At 48.7% G+C, this 21915-nt stretch overlaps 1 protein-coding gene across 1 annotated transcript; it reads right to left on the bottom strand.

Annotated features, from left to right (window-relative positions):
* Positions 1 to 1070: 1070 nt before the first annotated feature.
* LOC119111801 (cysteine dioxygenase type 1) lies at positions 1071 to 15945 on the bottom strand. The gene is made up of 5 exons (XM_037235624.1): positions 15690 to 15945; positions 7826 to 7943; positions 4200 to 4320; positions 3447 to 3613; positions 1071 to 3002 (listed from the first exon to the last, which is right to left on the bottom strand). Exons 1-5 carry the CDS (start codon positions 15863 to 15865, stop codon positions 2877 to 2879), a joined length of 708 nt encoding a protein of 235 aa, XP_037091519.1. The 5' UTR covers positions 15866 to 15945; the 3' UTR covers positions 1071 to 2876.
* Between the last annotated feature and the right edge of the window lie 5970 nt (positions 15946 to 21915).

Genomic DNA, 21915 nt, shown 5'->3' with positions numbered 1-21915 from the left:
ATAGATACGTCACCTTCAAGTGAAATGGGGGCAGATAAGCTGCATGAAGTTGTCAAAATTTCCTCAAATAGTCAAATGACGAGACTTCTCAATAGACTTTGGTTATCGTAAAGCACCATGTGAGACAATTCGTTGGAGTTTTTGGACAGTTTTTTCAACAGACAAATCAACAGTTTTTCTGCAGCATGAAGCAGTTAACACACATTTACTAATACTGTCGACCAAAAAAAGGCCTCAAAATGCGTCAAAACGGAGCGGTACCCTTCCCCCCTTCCCACAGCAAAATGCCTAAGCATCCTCTTTCCCATGATATGTGCAAAACTAGTAAATGGAGGCAAAATTGACATGAAATAAAAGTGCACGCGATAGCATTGCATAATGCTCAGTGAAGCGTCAACCTAACATGTCGGAATATCTTGCCCATGTCCGAATCCATGCCTGAAAATTTCACATTATCTGCTTCCAACCAGATCAGTTTCCCATTCCATCATAACACTTAAGCGCTCAGGATATGGAAGTCCTCTAGACCCGCTGCATGTAAACGTGCTCCGGCGGACATCCTGACAGCCGGTGTGCAGTCGAGACTGCCCTGCAGGGGGTTCCGAAAATGGAACCCATGCAGGCGCGCACGGCACGTCACTTACACAGCACAGAGTGTGTGGGAGCCATTGACCTGGAAAGACGTCTCCTTTCGGACCCCAAACCGAGGAGAGGAGACACAGACCAGAGAATGTTGGAAAATTTGCGTCTTAAGGCTGCAGAAAGAAGCACCTTCCGATGAAAAAAATAAAAAGATGTCAATTTCAACGAGAATGGCGATACCTGTCGGAGCGCCACAGGCCCCAAATTTCCATGGGCAATTTCGGTGAAAGTTGATGTAGCCGCCGTTATGCTTGTCATGGTACGCTCTTCCCCTACGGCAAGGTCTGATGAAATGCGATCATAATTGCGGTTTATATAAATATGGTTCATTAATAGAAGTCGCGGTTCAGTAGATAGATGTGGTGTATGTTGTCGAACTGGAATGTCCGCTCCGCAGGCCCATTCAAAACCAGCATGTACAAGACTTCCACAGCCTAAACATATATTGCACGTATGTACCCAAAGTGGCCTGCAACGCACGTCAAGCACAAACCAGACTGCTGCCGCCACCCAGCGACACATCGCAGCTGCACCAGCTCACGGTGGCGCACAGCAGAGAAATGCGCCACAGGCCCCAGTTCAGCTCTCGACATATAAACAAAAGCGCGGAGCAGGCGTTTTCAAGTAAACAGCAGGCGGCTCACTTCGTCGGAGTCTGGCAATGGTCCCCCGGTCCCAGGCCAGCCGGCAGCAGGCCCTGAATGACGTCATGCACATGTCACCAGCTGCGGAACGATCGCGAACAGCCGATTAGGCCGCACGTGCTGCGATGCGGCGGCTTTTTCTCTACCACGAAATAAGATCCGCCGCCGTGTATCTACACAGGACGAGCTGTGTAAGCTATGATTTAAGAAGCAATGCTTGCTTTCATAAGGTAACATAACTCGCTACGTCAGGTCACATCAAGGACGTTGGTACCCACCACAATAGTCCGGACAGCGTGTCATTCACGCGTTACCCAATGCCTAATCTTGCCGCCGTAAAAGAGGTTTTGCACCGATATTCCGGGTTAGCAAACATATCCGGAATCCTTCGGGCAGCACCGTTTAAATACTTTTGTCTTGCGTTACGTAAGTATGGCCGTACAGCTGCCACATAATCAGTCAGACAAACACCGGCAGGGATGTGGTGCCCAAAGCTGTGCACGGCGGGCGAGTAACTCAATCTCGCGTTGTGCTGTTCAGAACGGTTTATTTTCTGGCTCTATGCGTTGCGTTTATTCCCCTTCTGGTTGTCTAAAATGAAGCGAAATATGACTACAAGCGGTATGAATATGACAAAGTTCGTGACAATTTCGAATCTTATTCAACGTTGAAGTAGAATACACTGAAATAAAAAGGAGGGTTAGCTATCAATGAGCCAATGCCGGCCCATGCGTCACCACGTACTCATTAAATTCAAACCTGGCTGCATCCCTGATCACCTCAAATTTTGGAACATGAGGCATGTGGTCATACCGACTGTTGAGCACGTGAGACCTCGTGCTGTCGTGGCTGTTGGTGAGCTGTCGGGAGTTAAAATAAGCACAGCTGGGCGGATAACTGTCATCACCCACGTCGTCATGAAACACGTGAGCGTTTCTACATGCGCTTAATATTAAATGCCCGACTCATCAAATGCTTCCTACTTACAGTGCTGCGGTGACATGACTGGTGCATCACCTCTGACCGCTGCAAGTAATAAACCCAAAGTTGGGGTGGGCTATTACTGCCAAACATGCATCAAAATGATCCTGAGCCCCGCCGCCCGACATCACACAGTGCCTTGGCCGTGAGTCTAGATGCGGGTCTGCAGAGAAACGAATCTGTATTCAGCCTGCTGACACACCAGCTATGTACAGACGCACAGCGTTGGCTCAATTCATGCCGTGTATTGTCTAGATCAATTATCAAAAATATAGCAATTTGCTGTCCATAAATAAAACATGGCATGCGTGTGCCATACCCGACAAGGGCAATGCGAAGGCTCTGAAACAGCTTTGTATCGCTTAACAAGCTTTTTTCTTTGAGAAATGAGTTCCCGAATTACACCAGGCTTCATGTCAAGAGCTGGTTTGAGAGCTTCAGCATGTTTTTCGTGGACACTTCCGTGAACGCTAGGTACGATGACATTTTGATCCCAGCCCAGTCGGTGCATGCTTCTTGCACCGCGTCCGTGTGCAGCGTTGACCCGCTGGGTCGAAACACGCTCTGTACAGTGCCATGACCGGAGCCGACCCGCTCGATCAGTGCGTGTTACTCCTGGATGGACGCATGCGCTCGCACCAGCGGTGGTCTGGATTTTGGCTGCGGCTTGTCCGGCTTCTCGTACTGGATGGTGTGCGGAGGAGGCGGTAGGGCGGCGTCCATGCTTGGCTGGTACTGGAAACAAGCAAAGCATACTGTGGGCTCCCAACCACGACCGAGTCTCGAACAAACGCGGCCAACTGCGTAAGACCGGTGTCACGCCACCAACAGTCGAGATGACCAGCGGAAGAACTCTCAGTTCAGCACGGAAAGAACGATGAGGGGCACATTGCACTGACAAGTTCACGTTGCAGTACACACGTTTGTGGCGATTCGATCGGAAGGGCTAGATGGCCTTGCACTACTTTTTCATGCGTCAAGAAGTTGTGGGCCTGTAAATAAAGTCATGCTCGGAACCAGCGAGTCGCCAAACGTCGCGCGCTCCGGCCTTGAGCCCGCGCGCCTGGAGCCTGAATGTCTGACGTCTGGTGAACATTTCCAGCTGAATCCGTTACGCTGCTCCGGCAGCCCTTGCCAGCGGGGAAAGGTACGGGCCGCTGCGCAGATTCCAGAACCCACCGTGATCCTCTTGCCGTACTTGCTCCAGAACGTGACGCGGCACTGCTGGCGGCGGCCCGTGCGCTCGTCGAACGCCTGGCACGTGTGGAATGGCGGCACGTACACGTGCAGGCTGACGGCGCGCTCGGAGTGGCTGGGGTTCTCCACGCGGTGCAGCCCCAGCGAGTCTGCCGCCGGCAGGGACACGTGCTTTAGGCCGGAGCAGGGCTGCCGACACCGACTCTGCCTCCGGGCGGGACACATGTGCCGCTTGCGTTCGCGGTAGTGGTGCTTCGAAAGTGGCTTTAAACTGATACCGAGCCACTTTGCAAACGGATAGGCGTGCTGAGTGATGCCGCATTGTGTGTTGCGAGGAAGGGTGCTCTGCATAGTAAGACCTACGCAACAGATTGGCAACATTTTTAAGAATGGGAGGCTAGCAAAATGTTCGGTTTAAATGCCACAGTGGCACATTTACGGCTAAGTGGCTGACAAATTGTTGCTGTTGGCATGTAACAGTCTTCGGTTCCCCTTGCTTAATATCTAACGAAATCAATCACGTTCTAGTGGACATCCGGCGGCCACAAACGCCAGGATACACGTTCGCCTTGAGTGACCCTGTCTTTTTTCCCATGCACGCACACAAACTTGTCTACCAAAGGGGCTCAATGTGGTTGGATATTTTATACTTCCTCTGAAAACATTGCACCATACACGTAGCGCCAGACACCTGCAGTTGTCTTGCTAACGCCCTCATCAGTGTCGTCCTCATACCGTTGATGTAGCAGACGCCATTGAGGGGAAGCCGCTTTCTTCCCAGCTCCTTCATGCCTTCGTCTGGCGTGCTGTCGTCAGGCCAGGAGTAGCGCACCTCCTGCAGCTCTCCCTGCAGGATCTGAGGAGCCAACGGTCGCCGCGTCACCCCGCCGCTACGCTGTAGTGCCAACGGCTCGACGGCGAGGCATGGAGCATGGAGCACCGAGCACCGTGCATGGAAGCGGAGATAGCGGAGCTCATCAACGTGAGCGTGAGTATATGGATAACATCATTTCAGACCACCACTAACGCTCGAGTTTTTAGATATGGGAGTATGGGAGCGAGCTGCGGTTAGTATGTGACCTATTTAATCTGCCTCGGTCTATTAGGAAACTATGGACAGAGAAAATATGAGAGAACAAAATTTTCACGCCATCCGTCCATACACACGATTAACTCATGTATCAATGGTGCGGGAGCAGGGAAGCAGGGGGAGGGGGAGGGACAACGGATCCCAGCCTCGGGAAAGTATAGCTCTTGTCCTTCCGAATGGTCAAAAATGAGCAGTAGCCCTATTGCGACGTATGGTAGTAAATGGACTGAAGAGCAGTTTTCCGTCTCTTTAAGAAAAGGTTCAACATTTGAAGAAATTGGAGCAAGCATCAGATGTGCTGAAATAAGCTTGCTTACAATCATAAGATACCTTGGAGTGGAAAAAAATGTTCCAGACATAACAACTTCTCTGTTAAGTAAATATGTTCCTCATTACGTCACTGCTTGAATACGTCATTGCATCTTGCAAAACGGTAAGTTATAGCCAATTGACCGCCGTTACATTTGGAAATCGTTCTCATCAACGCCAGATATGAACGGCTCGACAACTGCATTTTTGTTGGCCTTGATCGCCGCATGGCTTATGAAATGGTAGGCTTTAAATGACGTTATTATTGCGTCATGGATGCCTGGATGACCTTGAAACAGTCTCCTGAAATGATCTGTACATCTTTGCGGGCGTGCAGTTCGGGAACCAGAGGGGTTTAGGCGATAAGAAGGGCATGACTGTGAACTGCACCGAATGATCTTCGAGATGGCTATTACAGTTCAAAACTCCATGTAAATGTGGAACACTCTCCTTAACGCACTATTCGCAACGTTCCGTGCACTGGCATGTAGCTATATGTCCAAGTAATATTCCTACCTTTTGGCATCTGGCGCTGTCATTCACGTGAAATAAACAAAGGACGTCAAAAGTAGCACCATCAAAAGCCAGCAGTGGCAGCGTCTCCATGGCAACACTGAGTGACAGCCCCAGTGCCGGGACTGGTCTCTGTGACACGAGTCAGACTGCTAGCGGCGGCGGGCCCGCTCGAGACGGGAGCGTGACCGGCGTTGAGCGGCCGCGGCGGCACGGTCGGCTCTGGTTGGGGGCTGGCAGCCACAGCCGTCTTCAGGGACGTTCCCACCACGAGCTGGTCCAGCATCATCGATTATAGGCGATATCGCGGCGGATCGAAGAAGACCGCCGTGACCGCTGATTTGCGGCCGTAGTTCCTGGGGCTGGCTAAATCCGACGGCAGAAGCCACTGTGTACGCTGGGTTTCTGCAATCGTCACCGCTTACTGTGCGTCTTGCCTACCTTAACATCAGGTGGTTGGGAATTGTACAGTTGAAGCTACATAAAAATGATGTTGCAAGCCTGTTGGAATGAAATGAGAGGAGTTAAGGTTGGATAAAATCTGTCCATGTTTGGAAGGTCGCATGAAAAAGTTGGTGGTCTTCTCATGGCTACACGATCTTGAGCTGATCTAGCCCTTAGATATCTCACGATCTACCCACTGGGCGCATTCAAACGGCAAGCTTCAAGCTGCTGGGACTTGGTTGGGATCCGAGCTATCTTATTTCATTTAAACCACGGCAAATACTAGTGATCCGGTAAGTGAAGAAAAATAACGTTGACCAGAGCTTTTTGCCTCTTTATGTAAGGTTTTCAAGTGTAATGCATTGCTTTGCATTTCTGTTCAGAGACTTTGGCGATCTCAGATGGGAGGTTTATGTCTGGATCTAGCGCTGCCCCTGATGGCGCGTCTTCCTCCAAAACATGCACAATCTGGCGGGATGGCATGGTCAATTTGTTGCAATAAACAAGATATTCAAAGCCGTTTTTATCAAAATTTTCTCCATCGACCACTCCTTCCCCACCAGCAATAATTTGTTCTGGATTCACCTCCGTCACCTCATTATCCGCTTCCGCAGTATTCATGTGTTCAGCATGGAATACACGGACGTAAGTGTGCAAACAGGTATGATATATCGAATCCTAGCACCAACACCAACATGAATTAATGATTGTGTAGCCGTCCTTCGACACCTCTACAGCCCGTACGACAATCTTTTATATTAATTGGATTTATGATTACTCTTGTTTTTAGTAGCCGTGAGTGGCCTGGCACTACGCGTATTTCAAAAGCGATCAGCCCGCAATTTGTCATGACTTTCTCCCGAAAACCGGCCCTGGAGCCACTCCACTCCACTCCACTCCACTCCACTCCACTCCAATCCAATCCACTCCACTCCACTCCACTCCACTCCACTCCACTCCACTCCACTCCACTTCACTCAACTCAACTCAACTCAACTCAACTCAACTCGACTCGACTCGACTCGACTCGACTCGACTCGGCTCAATTCAATTCAACTCAACCCAACCCAACTCCACCACTCCACTCCACTCCACTCCACTCCACTCCACTCCCGTGTCATCTCTGTTGGCGTTAGTTAAGCAGAGTATGTACAGGTGATATAGAAGAAAAGTAATCAAATTTGGAAATCTAGATGCCATGCTTTGGCAACGGAGCCGCAGAAGCCTCCGGAGTCCAACCTAGCCTTTCACGTAAATAAGATAGGGGGCCCCTTATGAGCTAGTTTCATACACGTATAGTATCTTTTTAAGTTGCGTATTTATGTTATTCGTGCTCTTCAAGCCGTTGACTCATACTGAATGCCACCTGCACTTGCTCTGATCCATCACTGTTGCGCTGTATATGATATCATGAAGGCGAGTAGCCGGTGCTGCCGAGCGTAAAAAAGGGTCACCATTGCATGAAAGCGTGCTACACTGGCAGCAAACTCAAAATGGGTTGGTCAGTTTTTAACAGATTCAAAATCTGTCTTATAGGTGATACAACACAAAAAGCTGACTCCCCTCACCGAGAGTGCTACTTCAGGCTGTTGTGTGGATGACGTAAATGGACGGTACCAGTCATCCCAAAACCCATATCTTCCGAAAATTAAGACACTGTACCGGACAGCCAAACCACGTAACAGAGAAGGGGTGAAACATGCTGTTGCCCGCTTTTGAAGCAGGGTACGAAAATGTGCGTTTCTATCAGGAATGTTCGCGCGTGGATGTGTGATGAATTGTGTGGGTGTGGATGTGTGCGGGCGTGGATGCGTAGGCATGGGGGTGGGTGTGGATGTGCAATGTAAAATGCAGGATCAAAACTGCATGTAGACTGCATGGAGACTCTCATCCATGTATCTGATCTCACGCCACCCAAGCACATACAACCCGAAGCGTTTGTACGCAGCAATGCCTCGCCAATTCTAGATCGGCCGTCTTCGCTCGATGAACGCTGCCTCATCACCTTCATGAAGCAGTGCGAGTCCTGATGGTCGTGTATGGTGGAGGCGATACTCTCGGGCCAGCAGAGCAGCATGATGTCGAACCGTCCATTCCCAGCGTCCACCAGGTTGCGCGTGTACCTGAACGGCACGATCACATGTCATTGTCGCACGGAAACGACACGTCATGGAGTGTCGTACACACACAGAGAATAAAAGCTCACCTCGATACGCGGTCGAACACGCCGTGATGGCCTTGGCATTCAGCGGGTACCTATACGTGACGCTGTGGCAAACGTTAGCGGGTGAAAAAATAGAAAATAAAGAAGTACGGTAAAACACCGGCAAAGTATCCCAAGTTGATGGATTTTGAGCATTTCTGGGCGGGGAGCAAAGTCGAAATCAAAGTTCAGTCAAATTATCAATGCGTCAGGCGTTCAAATGGGTAAGATTCGCTGACGTCATGACTTTGTTCAACGACGCAGCGGTTTCTGGACTGTGATCTGGTCGAAGTACTTGGCAAGCTGCTGGGCATTGAGCTGATTGATTGTGGTTCGGGTGTGGTGTAAAATGTGTACCTGTAGCAGCACTCGGCGGCTTTGTTGCCAGAAAATGCTTTGCAATCATCGTTGACAGCAACTGATACAAAACTAGTTACGATGCGTTGTGCATCGTAACTAGTGTCATACAAGTTGTCAGTGAGTGTCATACAAGTGTTCAGTGACACTACCTGACATAAAACGTGTCCACCGAAAGAAGAAGAAGAAATTTCCCGCCGGATCTCAGCTACCGCCGTAATTCAGATGTCCACGTGCATGCGATGTTTAAATACTGCTATATGCAAAAGTCAAAGAAATCAGAAACTAACCAGGGTGGCAATGATGGCGATGTCATAACCGATCCCATGATGATGATCGTTGTAACCGATGCTAACCACTGTGATGCTTGACTATTGTCCTATGCACACATCTGGAAGTCTGAGAAATATAAGTCCATCTTTGCATTGGCATCGGTTAACTTTCACATAGGGGCATCTTTTTCGACGTTTTATTCTGGGACTTCACCATAGTTTACTTAATCCATTTCACATTTACCCGAATTTTGTCATGCAAAACTATATCCCAACTACAACAGTAATGGCTTCTGTGGTTGTATCCGCCCGTGACCAACGTAGGTTAACCGCCCGAACTACGCACCGTTCCTTATTACGCACGAACGCAAGAACATGTTTACGGGCAGATGGCCGTGACTACGCCGACGGCAACCAGCTGGCTGTGACGCGCCTCTCCTCTGTCTCGTCTCCACCACGTGAGCAACGCTGCGGCCGGATAAGGCCGCATCGCCTAAAAAAGGACAGCGTTGTTTGAAAGGTAGATTTCCTTGTCTTACTGAAATAGTGCCTGCTCTAATTTGCATGTCTCAAGATAGCTGACTTCTGAACCTCGGCTTTGTATGACCCGGCTAACCGGTTCTGCGTCTTTGGGACCAGAAGAGCGTGCTCTCCACGCGTTGGAGGCTACTTAGACCCAGCATGCGTCAGTCCCTTGATGTGAAGGCTAAATGGTAGTGCACGTGATTGGGGGTTTCTTTCTCAAAAGTGCACGGTCCCTGCTTTCTTATCGCGCACAGTCGTCTGTCGACGTGTGTGCAGGCGTGGAATGGGGAGGGGGCGCACAGTACTAACCCACATTGCTTTAAAAGGATAAAAATATTTATCAGTTTTGACGAGGTGTTATTTGTAGTCGCATTGACAGACATGTCGATTCTGGGTTCTGACCTAACGTTTGATTGGTCGGCAGACGCACGTGACGAAATTACAATTTTGACCTCTCTCCACTCCAAGCTAACGTTTTTTGCTAGATGTTTGTCTCTTTGGTTGCCTTTGTAGAGTGAGCATGAGACCGTGTCCCGTGAACTTGTCACTGGGCTGGTTTTCAGGAAAGGCCGTTTTGACTTTTCATTTATGAATGTTACTCACCGATACTCTTTCCGTAACTTGTTGTCAGTACTCGTGTCATCCTGTCAACAGCTCATAATCGTGTGAGCGTCTACCAACACCCTTCCTATTTATTCTACACCGCTTGCAAACATGTAGGCATGCATCCCCTTTAAAGGCAGTGTTCCACATTGGCATGTGGTTTTGAACTGAAATGGCCATCTTGAAGACCTTTCGGTGCTGGTTACAATCCTGTCCTTCTTAAGACCTAAACTCCTCTAGTTTCTGAGCTAACGCTCGCAAACATGGCGAGACTATTTTATGGTCACCTTGGCATTTACGACGCCACAATGACGCCATTCAAATATCGCCACTCTGTAAGCCATGCGGCGATCAAGTCCAAGGAAAAATATAATGGTCGGGTCGTTCATATCTGGCGTTCGTGAGCACATTAGGCATCTAGACATAACGGCCGACCATTGGTGCTCAATAAATGTTGTGCAAGGTATGATGACGTAATAAAACAACGACGTACCGTGGAGCCCATCTACTAAAGAAACTGTGTGATCTAGAAAAGTATTTCCCACTTAAATGTATACACACAGTTATAAGTAAGCCTGCTTCATCACATTTGAAGCTTTTTTCAATGCCTGCAAGTGTGAAACATTACTTTTAAAGGGTTGCCTTAAGCTCCTCAATAATGAACCTAATAAACCTAGTTGCATTGCTGGAAATCGTACGCGAGGAATGGGGGACAACGTCATTAATAGAGATCCCGGTGGTGGGAGGTGTCCATGCTCACGATTTGACACTTCCCTGAGGTCAACGTTTTTATTCCTGTTCATTGCATGTTGTTTGTCGCAACCCACCTGCGTTTGGCTGAGAATATTGTCTTACACGTTATTTCCCCTTTGTTTTCTTTCAAGTCATTCCTCTTCCCACTTCTCAGCTCGAAAAAAAATATAAGCCAAAGTGAAGGGGGGAGAGGCCACGAGGAGCTCATTCTGCCGTGGTTCACAGTCGCCTGAGCCCTGCGAGGCCAGTGATGCCCACGATGTTCCGGTAAGAACACTGAGACATGCGCGAGCCGAGCTGAGCGACAAACCGAGGAGCCGACTGTCCTATCCCAGAAAGAAGAGTCCACCCTCGCATACAGGCTGACAAGGCTAACTTAGATTAGTTGTGGGCTAACTGTAAACGACATCCCCCATAGGGGTTCCAGTTCTGTGAAAATCATGGTGAAAAAATCCCCTCACCAGATAACAAAATAACAAAATCCGTTTTAACCTTGTTGTCCGTTTCCCCGTGAAAGCTGTGGGAACATGGTTTGTGCTGTCAGAACATGGTTTCTGTTGTTAGAGCTAGGTCTGCTTGAGTCACGCATCTAGGCCTGTGGCTTCCTTTGTAATCCGTTATGCTTTAGAGAACGTCGCAATACTTAAGTTGTGATGCGCCGATCAATTCAAGCTGTAGCGAATTGCATCAGACTATGTGCTTTGCTATCTATGTTGGGTGTTACGGCAAGCATGCTCTGCAGGGCAAATAGGCGCTCTATATAGTTATCATGTTTAAATAAAGTTTCCGCACGCTATTCTGGGGTTTTGGTCGTGCTGGAAAGCCATCAAGGATTAAGGTTCATCAGGAAGAGTCTAAGTCGTCGGCGCCGGGCCTGCTATGAGACTTGGGTGCTACAGAGGAAAAATGAGAACCGTGCATTATTAGCAGCTCTCGACATGAGATGTTAGGAAATGTGTTCCAAAGAGCGCACGAATGTAAACATTTCATAAAATGCTTCCCATTGCCACAAAGAGATGTACTGAGCCTAGTTATTATGGAGTTAGATGGAGAATCAGGAACCGAAATCACAATTTGACTGTGAGGTGTGCGTAATAAGGATACTTCCCCACCCACGCCTAGCCCCTCTGTGTGTCCAGTGGGTTGTGAACTTAACATACCACTGCTTGTAATACATGATTTTGATAAGAATACGTCAACCAAAACATGCCAGTCCATCGAGAAAATAACCTGGCGACTTAGGCTTTGGCGGATAGCATATGCTCCGCCTTCCGTCAACTGCGACAGTCGCGTCGCGTGTAATGCGGGGACTTCATCCAGTCATCAAATTATTCGCCGGTGTCCCCACCAGCGATTGACTTTCAACTATCGCACGGCGCTGGAGGCCAGTCTTCAGCAGGGTAACGCCGGTGACAACTTTGTGAAGCTGGACTGGACGATTAATTTACTATGTCGGACTATGTTTTGCATGCAATTTGTTTTATGCTTTTGCCGGACATTTTGGGTGACCCAAGTGCACCGTTAAGTGTAACGTACGGTGATGGTTAAGCTCGTGTACTGAATAGGCCATTCTTGTGAAAGCCTCTTTAAGCCTCACTCTCTCTCTGAAGAGAAGTGGAACGTTCGGGGTACCGCGACTCCGGCTGAACAGAACCAATCGGCACTGTTGTATTCGATCCTCATAGCAAGCACGTTGCTTACGTGATGGCGTCTCTGTGACGACAGCACCAACCAGCGCCAGCATGCCGCGCCGTTACCTCCCTGCGGACACTAACGGCCTTCTCATTTCCGCTCCCGCCATTGGATGGATGGATCGACCGCACGAATGGCGCAGCGTTTGAATGCCATGTATTGATCTGGGACAGCTGACAGTGCTCGTGGCCATGCAGCCTTGGAATGCACATCAGTGAGCCGCAGGCGCCCGCCCAGTTGGATCCATGGGCGCCGGCGCGCAAATGTTTACATGTTAGTGGGTTTTCGCCGCAGTTTGGTACTCGAATCATATGGTAGGTGCATTCGAACTCGGGTTTGAGACCCGAAGATATTCCAAAAGATTCGAACATTGGCATCGTGCTTTCGAAATTGTTATGCGCAACTCCGGCCTGAAAGGCAGTTCATTGGTTTCTGGCCGAACGTCCCTTATTCTTATCGTTGCGAAGTGGTGATTGATATCCTCTGAGTTAACAATCTCGCTTATTATTCCAGTTTATAGGCACTTTTACGCACTTGCAGATCGCTTCGTCCGAGGTGTCCCATAGGTTGAGGACAGAGGACCCCGGATTTCCGGCCGTTCTTCCCCTTCCCCGTCAGCAATCCGTGGAATCCGTAATCTGTAATTCGGCTTCACTGAGTTGCTACCAAAGCTGTCTTACTGTCGCTCTTGCAGTACACCAGCGGCACGTGGTATTGGGATAGGATCTATAACTACAGCAGTTTGGTTCAACAATAACTCATATAATGCAGTCAAGACGCAGGACTCAGTCCAATGCAGCACCGACATCATGAGCTCCGTGATCATAAACATTAAAATAAAACAGATGTAAGACTTGACATATTATAAACTTGACTTCATATTCATGGCTTTGACCTCATTCAAACCGAGGGACTTGGCCCAGTGGATTGTTAAAGGAGGGCCCCTTTCGGCCCCAAGTGAAGGGGCTTATGCTTAGCTGGGTGGCTTTGCTGGAGTTGGGTCCAAAGTCGCACGATTATGGGAAACTTGGCGCGTGCCCCCTACCCTGAGGAACCTTTTGGTGGCATACCTATCCGAATTATGGTAATTCTTTAGCTTCGTATTCCGATTCCATGGTGGGTTGATTGACTTTGGATCCGAGATTCCAAAAGATAAGAATAGATTCGAATGTTCCCTTCAAATCCTGAAACGTTAACTCCGCGTTGTTAACACTTAACACCTCACACACAAAAAAACGGATTTCGCTGGTTTCTGGCTGACTCTTATCAACGTTTCTGACAGTGACGCATCTCAAACTCCGCAATAACGGAGGGAGACATCGGTGTCAGTCTCCGCGGGCGTCAGTTTGATATGAGGTGTGGAGAAAGTTCCAAGAAGCCGTTTCTATAATCGTGAGTCTGGTAAGCACACACAGAGTACCATTTTCCACGTTTATGTGCAATGAAAAATTAACTACGAAAGGAAAGCAATTATTTGTTTCCGAAACGGCAAGATGCTCCCGGGAGGAGGTCAATTTCCAGGCGGAGTTGAGCTTTTTGGTTGATTCCTTTCCCCGAGCATGCAACTACAATTTCCTTTAAAATTAGTATGCGCATTGGGCTGACTGACCACTTTTGCTACAAGCTGCATATAGCCGCCACTTGCCTTTTTTTGTAAAGCCGCCATGATTATTCGGGTCGCTACCAAGGTTAAACTGGATTGATTTGGGGCTTTTCATCTGTCTGAGGTGCCATAAGCTGACCTCACCACATTTGGTAGAAACGGGGTTTCAGTTAGCCTCTAGCCAATAAAAGTACATCGCTATAAAGTGCAGTACTTAATTAACCTAGTGTTCGGTAACCTTAGGCAAATAAAATGTCATCGCTTACGTTTCACTGGTTATCACGAAAAAAACGTGATACTTTCGGGTGCTCTAGAAAACCTAGCGTTTGTCATGCAAATGCAGCTCACGAAGAGACAATACACTGGCTTTGATGTGGTCTATCATTGGCCTCGGTTGCCAACTAGCCATTTGTGTGTCTTGGACTATTTTTGCGTTTTGACAATGTCAAATGGGCACCCAAACAGGAGGGAACCATGACGGCACTTGAGGCGTGGTTACGTCTATGATTATGGGCCGTACTTACTGGTGGGCTTTTACCAATGCACGATTTAACGTATTATAGTCAATTGCTTTCCTGATTAACATAGCGCACATTATTGAGAACGCGGAAAGCAGAACCATGCTACTAGTTTCGGCCATTTGAGCTGTGCTGGCCCCTCAAAAAACGTTTCCAATGACGTTTATCTATATCAATCCGATGGCAAATGAGGCGAGGCACCCGATACCGCCTTCCGCTTGGCTCTGGCTCAGTTCGTTCTGGGGGTGTCGGGCCGAGGCCACCCTCGTCCAGCCCAGGTTGACATTGGCTGGCACACATTGGCACACCAGGCATACATTGACGACATTGGAACAAGCCGCAATTCCGCCCCAGACCTACGATGTCTGAACCATGCCCGAGACCCTCGCTGTGACTCTATTACTCCCAGACGCTGTTCGCCGAGACAGTAGCTAACTTTGTTTGATCTTCGCGTGCCATCACAGCTTCATGGGGCAAACGCCAACTAATTGCGGAGGACAAGATCAATACCTTACCACGAATCGATCACTCCTGCCGCCATCATCGCACGGCCACGGCTCTAACCGACACCGAGTGAGATGACCTCAGGTGACCTCAGGTGACCTCAGGTGAGGTGAGCTCCGCTACACATGGAGCTTAACAGTGTTCCGCTGCGTCCAATCATTCGCGTGGATTGGGAACACCGTAACTTGTTGGCGTTTTCCAGCCTCATAACATCCGCGGCATTCAGCGTTCTACTCGTCAGCTATGCATGCCGAGAGTACGTCAGAGGTCGACGACAAAACTGAGACTGTCGGTGCGTCACTCAACGATGGAGCTCGACCCAACATCCGGCCAGCTGCGGTCACGCGCCACGAAAACCGACGGGGAGACAGCGTCGGGACATGCGAGGCGTACTCTTTCGCCGCAGGCAACGCACCCTTACACCAAACCCAGTCGGCCACTGCCGTTCACAGCGATCCTTTCTTGGCTCCCCTCCAGCGTCCTGGTGGGCGCCAGGGCTGAGCCGTGAAGCATATGGGCGGCAGACACGAGGACATCTGCATCCGAGACGACTGGGATCGGCTAACCGACGCCAGGTGGGGGGAGGGGGGCGGAGATCGGCGACAGGGGCGCAGTTGGCGCCAGGTCCGCCAGGGAAGGAAAGAGTGCCAAGTGTCAGCAGGGACGATGGAGGCGATACGCTAAGGGTGTGCAAAGCGTGTGTTGTACAAAGTGTTCTGTGACGCACATTGTGTGCATGCGTAATGCCGCCGAAACCGCAACTGGACAAGACACTACCGCCAAACAAACCAGCTGTGCGCAGCGCCAAACGCAATGCGGCTGCCCGCGGACAGCCTTACTTGAACTTGTCGAACTTGGCGTACTGCTTCCAGTCGTCGTAGCTGGACACGTAGCCCTCGATGAGACGGTGCACGTAATCGACGTTGACCCGATCGCGGGCGAACACGCGGTGCAGCTCTTCGATCAGCGCCTGCAGGGTGGGCACCTTCGGCGGCGCCTTGAACTCGCTCTCCATGATGACCGGCTGGGGCTTCGGGCGCAGCTGGGCGAACTGGAACGAGCCGGGTCACCGTCTGGTCGGTGCGGCCCTCTGCCCACGCCGGCCACGGTCGACGCGGTCGATCGGACACCGGGCCGTGACGTCACTGACCGGCCCACCCTGCGGCGCCGCTCATTGGCCGGCTGGCGGGGCTGGGCTGTTGCGGCACCTACCAGCTGATTTGCGTCTGACACGAGAGGCGAACGTCGTCAGCCGCTGAGCGCTCAGATCCGAGAGGAAGCACGAGCGGCGATTATCGTTTGTCCTCCCATGTTCGGCGAATGGTAAAGGCTCATCTGCCAAGGGTCATGTATCACTGCACGTACATAACTTGGATGCATCAGCATCGGAAAGGCTCGAAAATGTGGTGGTTCTGACTTGTTCTAGATGTGGAAAATCCCAATTCAGATGATCGTAGACCATCGGCAGGATGGGATAGTGCGATTGTGCGAATACGAATCTGTCATAGATGAAATGGTGGGCAAATTTTTGTGATGCAGGCATCAGTGTCTTATAGCACAAAAGGCAACGTTTGTGATCAATATACTTTATTCTTGATTCTGAAGCAGAATTGATTTGGCATACAGACTTGTATCTTAGTTTGGCTGGGCTAGGAATAAACTCCTACTAACTGCAGTCTGAGACCTTGCAATGTTGCTTAAGTATAATTATAATGAGTGTTAGATATGTGCTGAGCGATAAAGGGTGCTCAACATTTGAAGATATTGAGGCAAACGTCGGATACGCTGGGACAACTCTCTTGTAACTATTGGTATGCTTCTAATTGCAAAATACTGTTCTGCTTTAGATAACAAATTTTCACAGCTTATAAAATACGTTCATCTGTGCTTTATTGTCTCACTACACCATGAAACTTTTTATGACGTTGGATTCGTCGTCAGAGTGACCGTGTCAGAACTGCCACTGCGGCGGACGGGCGGATTCACTCGTAGTACTTCAACTCGCCGCACGGTGGCTTGTTAAGCTATGCGTACGAGGTAAACCCGACGATGGTTATGTGGGCGTGGTTTAGACCTTCTCGTGGCGTTATTGGCCGTTCTTGTACAGCTGTCCGCGATGGCATGTTCTTTTCTTGTATTCTTGCATCGCATTCTCGGTTACGGCGCTATTTTGAGGTAATTGACCCTAAATCTTATATCCGGCATGACCAGTAGGACTCCCCAAATGGCTGTATTATGTATCACAAAACACGGTTCGTCATCGAGATGTGCACATAACGCGTCGAGCTGGTTAACCGGCATGTGTTAAGAATAGCGCGCTGATCTTAAAGAGAATGTTTCACATCTAAACATATCGTTGCAAAAAAAATCAGATAGGATTAAATAAACTCACTTGCTCCCATCGGTATACTTTAAATGGAAAAAGGTTGTTCGGGACAGCAAAATGTACGTATTAAGTAAACATGCCTCACAATACGTCTTTGTTTCATTGCACCAAGAAACGTTTCTGTGACGTTGAGGTGCTGCCAAACTAGCCGTGCGAGATGGCCACTCACTTGTAGTACTTCAATCTCCTGAGAGGTGGCCGTGGCGGTGCCGGATGTATTTGCTGAGCCAAATATTGGTATGTGCTCGTGTTTTGGCCTATTCTCGTGGCGTTCTTGCATATTTATCCGTGAATCAAAGCTGTTCGCTTGTATTCAAATGCTCGATTATGACACCATTTTTAAATTATTTGATTGCAAGTGTTGTTTCCACAATAACTAGCACCCATGTCCGACTTTTTGTATTGTACCACAAAAAGATGATTGCTGGTTTAAACTTGCACAGGATGCTCAACATTGATTGAGCGGCAGTTGACGTATATTATATATGGAAAACGTGTCCACGAACGCCAAATACCAACGGCCCAACGATTATATTGTTAGTGGCCTTGAACACCGCGTGGCCAATGGGGTGATAGGATTTGACTGGCGTTTCTTTGCCATCGTGCATGCTCGAACTTATGCATGACGCCATAGAAACGCGAAATAGCATGCACGAAATAGCGGCATCTTCGCGAGCGTACAGCTCAGAAACTAGAGGTTTTTGGGTCTTAAAAGGGGCACGGCTACGCACTGCCCCGAATGATCTACAAAATGACTGTCAGCTCAAAACATCAAACAAATATTGAAAACTTCCTTTCAGCCAACTGCTGTCCATTAATGCGGCGATTCGTGCTGCGTGCTCCAGATAAGAATAAGTTAACTGACATGCTTTTGTGGCGATGAACACAGTATGGCCATTGGGGAGGGATTCTTCCGACGTCTCTGAAAACATATGGGTGACTTCCAAATAGGCAGCGCGCAGCAGTCTGTTCAACTTCGCGGGCACCGAACTCAGAAACGAAAGGACGGAAAGTTATGAAAAGGGTCTTACCGCAATCTGCAATGAAATATCTTGAAAGTGGATATAACAGTTGAAAAGTATTGTGCAAAGATGTAGAGCAATCCCTTTATTAAAATTACAAGGTGAAAAAACATCACAGAAACATAGACAAATGACAGTTATAGTTCTAAACCAGGCAACATCCTGAATGAATTCGTCGAGGCCTATCACACGTGGAAATACGTCGAGGAACATGAAATGTCCACAAACACTTTGGATCCATCACTTCTTCTGAGCGCACATGGGTCCATATTGAGCGCTCAAAAACAATGAGGGGCTACTCCAAATGCATGGTGGGTTTCATCTATATGTGACAGTATACAGCCCGCAGAAGAATCCAAACGCATGGGGTTTTCCACCCATATGTGACATATGGTAAAGACAGCTCCCAAAAATAGACGGACAGCTTAACCTTAATGTTCCGCTCCCAAAAAACTGTGGTAAAACCGTGGTTTGTGGTAAAACCCAAGAACACACAATGTACGATTTTCAATTAAATGCTCAATTGTGACGGTATTTTTATACCTATGTCACTAGGACACCAAGACCTGAAGCCAGACTCGAGTGACCACGTGACTCAGCCAGGGCTCTGAGTTAGGGGTGTAGTTTTCTATCCCATAGGAGGAGGATTAAGGATGTGTGTGGAAAGTGGGCAGGAGCCTCCGAGAAATCTGTTTATTGGCGCATTTTGCGGGTAGGTATCGCTATTTTTCGCTGTTCAGCCCCCTCCCTGCCAAACCATTTTGCGATTTGCGAAACTATGCCTCTGCTCCGACCCCTGTAATGTGGAAATGCCTGCCTTAGAGGCTTAGACAGCCAATGGTCAGACTCGAATTAGATATACCAGAGTTGTCACTTTATAAAAGCGTGCAGTGGGGGAGGGCCTAGCCGACAGGGGTGATCTAACTTGCCCGCAAAGCCTGATTTCTCCCCCGAGTTATGTGACCTTAATGTGCGTCCCAGGGTTTCTGAGAAATGTTGCTTACTTTTTGACAATTCAAAAATACCTTTGCTGCGCAGAAAATAACGGATTTTCCTGTTGCATTTGCCCATTTCACTCCATTGCACTTGCATTTGGATTTCATGGTAGTTGCAACTACAAGCCGGTGTGTCGCTGTAATTACTTAAGAAGCTTAGAATGTGTTGTAACCACTGCGAGACCCATAAGGCAAACGGCCCGATGCGATCAACGAAAGTGGCTCTCGTTTATCGTTCGTCTAATGTGTATCTAAAAGTGCAGCTGAACTGGCAAGACCTTCTCAACAGGCACGTCGATAACTGGAGGGACGGATAGGACGCAGGCTGACGACCGACGCGGCCGTCTCAAAAGACCGCGACCAGCGCTGTGCCATGAGAAAGGGCTGCTCTTCCGAGAAAAGGAATTGTTGGAAATGTGAATAAGACCACGTTCGGTAAAATGCAAAGCAGGCTTCAGAGCGTTTACCCCCAAACTGTCAGTGTTGTGGGTTGTTGCATGCCATTTGTGATGCGCATGGTCAGCAGTCCGACTTCGGCATGGGATCAGGGACGGACACTTGTGAGACTTTGATTAGAACATTTCATTGTTGAAACACGGCTTTGCACTCTCACTGATCCGTTAAACCGTGTGCCTTCGAACCGGCAATTACGCATAACACAACACATAGCATTGTGAGCGGAAAAAGTGTTGTGAAGCAAACAGAACGTTATGGCAGGAATTTGGAAATTCATGTATGAATCTGGTAGTGTTTGTCGCAAAATAACTCACGCAAGATAAATACAAACAGACCAAAATATTTCCACGGGTACCTATGTTGACAAGTAAAATGCCTATAACAATAACTGATCCAGTTCAACCTTGGCGAATCTAGGTGATTAACTGCAGGGTGCAAGCTGGCATCGCATCGAATGCGCAAACTCTGTCATACTACAGCTACACTGCTACAAAAGTGTAGGTCGCGCAAGTTGAAAAGGTGCATAGATCTGGAGGGCCGTCTAGGATTTAGCATAGTAGTAGGCCGTTTTGTTCCGGTCCAAGTGCTATGTTATGAAAGGCCAAGCAGCGTTTACAGGCTGGCAAAGCGTGCGACGGAGTTGGCATGACAAAGAAAGGAGATAGCCCCATTCCAAGCTAGCTTTTTTAGACAAAGAACCAGTTTGGTGCCAAATATGTAATGGACGAAATCCGGGATATACAGGAGCCATGTCTATCGTTTGCCGTCGGGTCTAGCAAAATGATTTGTCAACATCCCTCCGGAAGGCATACCAAAGTTGCGCTCGATGCTACAAACAGCGAGTGTCCCCGGTGCAACGCCACACTGCTGGATGTTAATTACAAGCGGTCTCCGGGCCAGACCAGCCCGTCACGTGCGGCCCGTCACACTGCCGGGGCTGTCCTTGGGATGGCGGTGTTTGCTGACCAGGCGCCGGTGAAGCGACGTGACGCCGGCGTGGGCCTGCCCCGGTGATGGCAGTGCGTCCGGCTGAGGGTCTGTATTTTGCAGCGACATCAGAAGCTCATCAACAGCGGGCACGGTGGTACGTCCCATGCTATATTCCAAGCGCTATGACGTTTACTTCAATTTCGTAATTGTCCATTTAGCTCCATTGTTAGCATTTAATAGAACCGCGAGCGAATGATTTTCCGATGCGGAAATTTCCAGTTACAAAGTGCTAAGCAGACACTTGCCAGGCAGAACAAGCGAATGTCTTTGAACAGAAGAGTGTTTCTGCTCTCAGCCAGTTACACTTCGGCGAAACGACATTGTTGGGACTTGCGGCTAGTAATATCCTTTTAATCTGGGGCGCGGTGACCACGATTGGACTTTTCAACGACGGCGTAGAGACTTGACTTCTTTTAAGAGTGAAATGCAATTAGCTGAAAGCATACATAAGACAGTAGGAACAGCCCTATTCCTCGGAGAAAAACCGGGGAGAATGGAGATGTAGATGGGCTGATATTTCGGTAACATGCCTTTGTCGAACCTAGAACAGAGGTCACGTAAATAATGTTCCTCGCAAATGCGCTGAACGACTTACCTTATTTTGAGCTGAAAGCAGCTTAAAAGGGGTTGGTGGTGCAAAAAATTCGTTCCAACCTAAACATGTTTTTTCTCTTAGTCATATCGCACTATAGCCATTTATTCCGTATCATTCTTTTCACAAGTGCTTCTCTGTGCGTTAAAATATTTCAGTAAAATTTTGACCAAGACCATGGCCCAGCGGGGGGCGAATGCCGCATGGCGGTGTTTTTATTATGGCAGCGTTTAGTTCATGTCAGCCCTTTTCACACTAGCACTATTGGACAGAGCTGAAATGAGCACACAGGATTATACCACTAAAAACGGTATACACAGGAGTGAAACCAATGGAATGCTGTCAGGTTTACAAAAATAGCCGAGACCTTTGACCCAGATAGCGTTTTGTTTAGTCGTCATGTACTTGTTCATCATCATACGTCTCCGGTTTTCTGACATTTTGACCCAGGGGACCAGATTCTCAAACGTAAAATGCAAACAGACACACACATAACGACCAAACGAGGACGCCTCCGCAGTAAAATTCACTGGACATTATGATAGACACGACGACAAGCGATACATATCGCTTCTGGTTACCATACTTCCGTGAATTTTTATAGTTGACAAGTGAGGTCACTGT

This window comes from Pollicipes pollicipes, unplaced genomic scaffold (genome assembly GCF_011947565.3).
Source record: "Pollicipes pollicipes isolate AB1234 unplaced genomic scaffold, Ppol_2.1 Scaffold_7261;HRSCAF=8764_pilon_pilon_pilon, whole genome shotgun sequence".
NCBI lineage: Eukaryota > Metazoa > Arthropoda > Thecostraca > Pollicipedomorpha > Pollicipedidae > Pollicipes > Pollicipes pollicipes.
Note: the sequence above shows the minus strand (reverse complement) of the source record. Positions and strands in the feature narration are given on the sequence as shown.

Coding starts and splice junctions, on each gene's coding strand:
- LOC119111801 (XM_037235624.1), bottom strand. CDS start 15,865: ATGGAGAGCGAGTTCAAGGCGCCGCCGAAGGTGCCCACCCTGCAGGCG. Junction 3,614..4,199: donor TGGCGTCTGCTACATCAACG/GTATGAGGACGA, acceptor TGCCGGCGGCAG/ACTCGCTGGGGCTGCACCGC. Junction 3,003..3,446: donor AGTACGGCAAGAGGATCACG/GTGGGTTCTGGA, acceptor GCTTGTTTCCAG/TACCAGCCAAGCATGGACGC.